The sequence below is a fragment of the Myotis brandtii genome, unplaced genomic scaffold (genome assembly GCF_000412655.1).
Source record: "Myotis brandtii unplaced genomic scaffold, ASM41265v1 scaffold1144, whole genome shotgun sequence".
Taxonomy (NCBI): Eukaryota; Metazoa; Chordata; class Mammalia; order Chiroptera; family Vespertilionidae; genus Myotis; species Myotis brandtii.
Window position 1 is genome coordinate 228,163 of NW_005353944.1, and position 7,321 is coordinate 235,483.

Here is a 7,321-nt window from a genome sequence, read left to right on the forward strand (position 1 = left end):
ATAGGTAGAGTAATCTTGGTTGTAGGTCCTTGTTATTCATCACTATGAATATTTCTTGACACTCCCTCTGGCCTGCAAAGTTTCTGTTGAGAAATCAGCTGACAGTCATATGGGTGCTTCCTTATAACTAACTGCTTTCCTCTTGCTCCTTTTAAGATTCTCTCTTTGTCGTTAACACTTGGCATTTTCATTGTGGGCCTCTTTGGGTCCCTCTTGTTTGTGATTCTCTGTGCTTCCTGGACTTGTAAGTCTATTTCTTTCACCAAGTTAGGGAAGTTTTCTTTCATTATTTCTTCAAATAGGTTTTTAATTATCTTGCTCTCTTTCTTCTTTTTCTGGCACCTCCATAATGTGAATGTTGGCGTGCTTGAAGTTGTCCCAGAGGTTCCTTACACTATCTTCATATTTTTGGATTCTTTTTTCTTTTTGCTCTTCTGATTGGGTATTTTTTGCTTCCTCATATTCCAAATCATTGCTTGAGTCTCAGAAGCCTCTACTCTACTGATGAATCCCTGTAAATCTTTATTTCACTTAGTGTATGCTTAATTTCTGACTGCTCTTTTATTATGTCTTTGACATTCTCACTTAGATCCTTGAAAGTCTCACTAAGGCCCTTGAAGCTCTCATGAAGCCTCTTGAAGCTCTCATTAATATCCCGAGTAACCTTATAAGCATATATTTGAACTCTGTATCCAGTAGCTTGCTTACTTCCATTTCTTTCATTTGTAACATGTTTCTTTGTCTCTGCATTTTGACTGCATCCCTATGTTTGTTTCTATGTGTTAGATAGAGCTTTCATGGCTCCTGGAATTGGTAGAGTGGCCTTGTGTAATAGGTATCCTGTAGGGCCTAGTGGCTCAGCCTCCCCAGTCACCTGAGCTGGGCACTTTCGGTTCGTCCCTGTGTAGGCTTTGTGCACAGTCTTGTTGAGCCTTGATTGCTGTTGGTGTCACTGGGAGGAATTGATCTCCAGGCCAATTGACTGTGCAGAGCAGTTGTGTCTACAATGGAAGAGCTGCTGTGCAGGAGACACTCCTATGGAGCAGGGCTTTGGTGTTCACTGAGTCTGCCCCTTGAGTGTGTCACTTGTGGATGTGTAGAGTTATAATCTGGTATGGTCTGAAGTTGTCCACCAGGTTTACTAACTCTGGGACCTCCCAGGAGGTGCAAAGTCAGCCACTGCCTGGGGCCACTGAACAGGAGCTACAGCTAGATCTGCAGATGACTGCTATTTGTATTGGGCTAGGAAGTACCCAGGTGAGGCCCATCTGTGAAGCAAGGCATACTGGTGCTAGTGCTGGGTCTTGGGCCTTTTTTTGATAGGTTTGGGGTATGTTGCCTCCAGCTGCTACTTGTTTAAGAGATTTTAGCAAAGTCTGCAGTCTGAGCCAGGACAGGCCATTCATATGGAAAAGAGGCTGAAAACAGCTTGGGTGAGGCTGCAAATTGGATGGAGTGGGGTCTCAGGGCCGAGTGAACAGTGTGGACCATGCTGATGGAAACTCAGATATGGCTGCCAGTCAGCCCTGTGACAGGGGAGGTCCCAGCATAGGAACAATGACCCTTGCAAGCACCCCTGTCTAGGAGAAAGCTGCCCCTGAGTTCCTTCCCTGATGCCAGACAGTCTAGTTCCTCCCCATATGTCCCTGAATTCCCCCAAAGCCACTGCACAGCACTGGAACTCTGAGAAAGTAGGACCATGTAAGTTCACATGTGGGCCTTTAAAAAGAATACCTGAGACTCCAGCAGCCTCCCATGTCACTCACTTAGCCAAAATCCCTGCTGGTGTTTACAACCCCAAGTTTTGGAGACTTCTCTTCCCAGTTCTGAACCCTGGGCTGGAGGTCTGGTGTGGACTGGGAACTCCTGCTTCTTATGGGAGGCCTTAGAGATGTCCCTCCCAGCTAAAGAAATGCCAAACAAGGGTGTTAGACCAGCCCATTCTGTGCCTCTGCTCCTTCTACCAGTCTCAATGCACTTTCTGCTCTAGTTGTAGGACTTCTATTCAACCAGATTTCAGGTGGTTCTGAATGATGGTTGTTCTGTATTTTAGTTATAATTTTGATGTGGTTGTGGGAGGCAGCAAGTGCCAGCGTTTACCTACACCACCATCTTCACAATCTGCCTTGGATTTTAAAACAGCTGAATAAAAATATATTTAAAAATAAGACCTGACATCATTGCTGCAACATTCCCATATGGCAACCTTTGGCAAGATCTGATCCCTGGTTTGTCCTAATCCACATTTATCTGGCTTTAGTCACATACTTGCCTGACTTTCCCATAAGCATTTGAGGTTATAACCCTTGCAATAGAATTTTCTGTTCCCCAGGGTCTGTTTACCCTCTATGGCAGGCTGAATAATAGCCCCAAAAGATATCCAAATCCTAATATCTGGCACCTGCTACTGTTCCATTACATGACAAAAGAGACTTTGCAAATTGATTAAATTCAAGATTTTTTTTAAGGTTGACTTTTTAAAAAAATTGATTTTAGAGAGGAAGGGAGAGGGAGAGAGAGATAGAAACATCAATGATGAGAGAGAATTATTGATAGGCTGCCTCCCACAACCCGGGCATATGCCTTTGACCAGAATCAAACCCAGGACCCTTCAGTCCGCATGCTCTATCCCATGAGTCAAACTGGCTAGGGCTAAGTTAAGGATCTTGATATGGAGAGATTATCCTGGATTGTCCACTCAGGCTCTAAATGCAATCACAATTGTTCTTACAAGAGGGAGGCAGAAATAAATTTGATGATAGAAAAAAGCAATGTGGCCATGGAAGCAAGGGGAGAAAAGGAGATGCAATGAAGGGCCATGAGATCAGAAATGAGGACAGCCTCCAGAAATGGAAAAAGCAAGGCAAAGAATCCAACTCTAGAGCCTCCAGAGGGACATTTCCATGCAGACACCTTGATTTCAGCCCAGTAAAACTGACTTCAGATTTCTGACCTCCAGATGGTGGGAGAACATGTGTGTGTTGTTTGAAGCCACCAAGTCTGTTCTTACAGCAGTCATAGGGAACTAATACACCCTCCCTGGATGGGAATGTGAGTTTGGAAGAGACTATCTTAATTTAATTTTCCCTCCTAGGGCACAAGGGAACCCACTACTTACCTCTTTTGGTAAAAGCCATAGAAACAGAACACAAGTAAATGTCTTGTAGGCCACTTGAATGCTGTGATTCTTCCTGTAACACTCTTACACATTTCCCCATGTCAAAGCAGTTCACAGCTCAGGGGTTTTGTTAACAGGTTGCCGCCAGGATCATGTTGGGTTTACTCATACAGAATAATCGATTCTTGACCCACCCTGTAAAGAGAAGAATATCTGAATGTCACTTTATAGGTTTACTGCTGTCTGCTCTCCTTCATCACCACTGGTACCTATAAAGAGAAAAACTGATTAAATAATGTGAGTTGCTAGGAAAGAATCCCAATTACCCATATAGTGAGATGGATGGATGTGGAGACAGCTAGATCACATTTGAATTTATATACTCAAACCCTCCAATGAATCTACAAAATATTAGTTTAGAAAAATCAATTTTAGTCAAATTTTAATTGTTTCTTTTTCCAGTTTAGAAGAGAGAAATAAACATTTGGAAGGTCTAATTACAAGGCCCAAAAGTATAGCCAGAAAACCAAGGTAATTTTTTTCTTTTTATAAATAATGTCTTTCACTTTAGGATATATGTATAATAAGATATATATGTATAATAATAAGTAATAAAATTTTAAAAGCTTTTAAAAAATCTTTTTTAAAAAGATTAAAAATATAGTCTATGAAAGTGCTTGTTTTGGGGGTTAGTTTTTTTTGCCTGGCATAAAACAGTTGCCTGATAAATGTTTTTTGTAGGATCTGAATTAGAAAGCCAGGTTCCCTGCCCTCATGGAATTTCAGATCACTTCTAAGGAAGGTACTATAAAGATTATGAGTTAAGATTTTGTCTAATAAAACAGCTTACCCTGCTATAAATGTATAGCAGAACGGATTTCATGACCAGATTTTCTTACACTAACGTTAACTCTTATAATCTTCCAGTATTTGATGCTACAAGGTATATTTGCAAACCTAATGGGGTTAAGATCATAGTAGGATTTTAAAATCAGACTCTTCCTGGCCTAATTCCTGAGGTACTAATAAAACATTTACTAGTTCCCAAAATGAGAATGAGTTTTCCCCATGTGCAAGGGTTCTGTAGGAAATTTCAGAGAATTTGTTTCATGATTCATATTCCTTGGCCAGATCCAACATATATAAAAATTGTGGAGGGTGAAGAAGATGAGAGAAGAGATTCCTTTGACTCTGTCAGATTGTGAGCTCCCACTACCTCTAAGTAATTGTACCTCTTTTCCCTAAAGGCTTGTGAAGGGGTTTCAGGAGATCACCTAAAGAGCTTGGAAAGAAATGCTTTTCCTAAGAGTTGGGAACCAGGATCAGTGACTCACTCATGCCTGAGAAAGCTAAATAAAGCAGCTGTGGCAGTGCAAGGACAGAGGGGCTGCGTTGGGGGTGGCCTAGTCTCCCTGAGATTGTGATGAGCCCAAAGGATGTATGCAATAGTTTCTTAAGAACCATGCAAGTGAGAGTTGAGTAGTTGTGGGCTCTGCTCAAGGCTGTCTGGAGGGGTATCAGCAGCAAGAAGCTGAAAGGGAACACACAATTCTTCGGGGCTGATGAAGAAATATCAAGTGACCACCAGATGAGAGATGCATAAGCCTGGGTCAAGGGACTTGCAGTGAAACCGGATAACGAATGGGTCAGGGCTACTTAATTGTCACTACTTGAGCCAATTAAGCAGAGACAGGGTTGAATCATGTATGAGCGTTTATTCCAAAAATGCCAGCAGTATGGGAGAGCAGCAGGTCATCCACGAAAATCTGCTCTTCCCCTTACCCCCATAAACCAGCTGCTTATATTGGGTAGAAGAACAAAGATTACATGGGAAAGGAGGAATTACAGGCATGGGGAAGTAGGCAAGGTACAATGGTTACAGGTTACAGGCAATGTGGGTTGAGGGTCGCAAAGAGCGGGCACCTTCAGGACCAGACTGTTTCAGCAACAAGGTTGTTAATCTTTCCATGATGATCGGCAGCTCTAGGAAAAAGTGAATGGATCACATTCCCAGGTTAACTCCCATGTCCTGGGGCATACAATTCTCAGCCAGGTCAGATGTGCTTTCTCTAATCAGAATAGAACAGTCACAGTTAACAGAGTATGTTTAATATTTCTTAGAACTATAGCTAGTCCCCACTATTCTATTTCTGCCCCTAACTGTAGGACAGAGATCCTTAGCAAAGGCAAGCTTTGAAGAGAGAGAATCAGCTTTAGCCATTTGCCAAGCCCAGAGATTGTGTAATCACTCAGCCAAGTAAGAATGTCCTACAGCCTACATCCCATCTCTTCTGCTGAAAATGGAGGAAGTTGTGAGCAAAGAGAGCAGAAATTGGCCTCCAAGGGTAGATGGGGTCCACCAACTGAAGCCGTAGCTGAGAGAGGTGGAGAAGTCCTACTTTTGAAAGAAGGTTAAAGGATTGATTACTATTTAAGACTGGATAATATGCCTACTGAATTGAGACTGTGTTTTTGCCTCACAGTGAGGATTGACTGTTACCTTAAAGCAGCGGTTCTCAACCTGTGGGTCGCGACCCCTTTGGGGGTCGAATGACCCTTTCACAGGGGTCACCTAAGGTCATTGGAAAAACACATATATAATTACATATTGTTTTTGTGATTAATCACTATGCTTTAATTATGTTCAATTTGTAACAATGAAATTGAGGGTCACCACAACATGAGGAACTGTATTAAAGGGCCGTGGCATTAGGAAGGTTGAGAACCACTGCCTTAAAGTGAGTAAAAACTCTTTGGGCCTGCTGTGTAGTCAGCCAATGGCAAAGGAAAAGCTCCTTCCCTGAGTGGCAAAAGTCTAAAGCAGGAGGAGGAGGCAGACATTAAATGTGCATTTTGATTATATGTCATGTTTGCTCAGCTTACCGTTTGCAAATACAACTATGTTTTAAAAATCAAAACTCCTGCCCTGACCAGTTTGGCTCAGTGGCTAGAGCGTTGGCCTGTGGACTGAAGAGTCCCAGGTTCAGTTCCGGTCAAGGGCATGTACCTTGGTTGTGGGCACATCCCCAGTAGCGGGTGTGCAGGAGGCAGCTGATGGATGTTTCTCTCTCATGGATGTTTCTAACGCTCTATCCCTCTCCCTTCCTCTCTGTAAAAAATCAATAAAATATATTTTTTTTAAAAATTAAAACTCCTTAGCAGATTTGTATTATATTTGCCAACTGATAGGTTAACAACAATTTATTTTTTCTTAATATGAAAGATAAGATCTGATGCCTGGTATATTACAGCTGTTCAGTAATTGCTAATTTAAGCTGCATATATCTCTTCTGAGTTGCTGAGAGAAATTGTGAAATATGTTTTTCCAGAATTATTTTAAAATAAGAAAATTTGCATATAAATTTTTACACTTTTCACTAGTTCATATATTTGCTTACTGTATAAATAACATGTGGCCTATTTTTACAACAAATTTGAGGCCCATATGTATAGACTTAGCTTGGCCTTGAAGCAAGGAGGTGAGGGGAGAAGAGCTCTCAAGGCTCTTTCTTAGAAAACTTAAGACTTACACCAGCCTTCAGCCTCCACTGTTCATGAAGCCTTTCACTGGCCAATTGGCCTCACTGAACTCAGCACAGGAACATGTTTTGCACTACTGCGACATCTCAAAATTATGATGCTGCTTTTGCCAATTGTCTTCAGTAGAGGAAACAGTGGGAAACGGGGAAAAAATGAGCACTTTAATAGTCTCATACCTCTTATTTTTGCTTCTAGTTCTTAATCACTTTCAAGGAAATTTCTTAGGTTTTCAAATCATAGCCAAAATTTATCCTAAGCAAATCTATGAGAGTGTTAAAATGTAATGAGATTGTGACTCAACATATTTACTTAATTACATTGAGAATGATCCATATATTACATACTGAAAATCTTTAGCTTAATCTTTTAGGGTCTTATAATTCTATCCTAAATGACAGTTTCTCCTTGAGTGAGGGAAAAAATATGTTAAATAACAGCATACTTGGTTCATTATTTTTAGTTCTCCACACCATTTCTCTCTCTCTCTCTCTCTCTCTCTCTCTCTCTCTCATTATTCTCTTTCTATTTCCTACAGACCAAGAAAATTAGAAAATCATCTAAAATCCATGCCTGAGGTAGGTCATATTGATGATCATTATAAAGAACTAGAGGCCCGGGGCACAAAAATGTGTGCACTCGGGGGGGGGGGGGGGCCCCAGGCCC

The 7,321-nt window shown here is 41.4% G+C and overlaps 1 protein-coding gene across 1 annotated transcript in view; it reads left to right on the forward strand.

The window, feature by feature from the left end:
• CAGE1 (cancer antigen 1) overlaps positions 1 to 7,321 on the forward strand; it is a 74,957-nt gene that overhangs the window by 64,299 nt on the left and 3,337 nt on the right. Inside the window, exons 12-13 of the mRNA XM_014548272.1 lie at positions 3,581 to 3,649; positions 7,194 to 7,233. Of these exons, the coding sequence (XP_014403758.1) occupies positions 3,581 to 3,649; positions 7,194 to 7,233 (109 nt within the window). The remainder of the gene's footprint in view (positions 1 to 3,580; positions 3,650 to 7,193; positions 7,234 to 7,321) is intronic.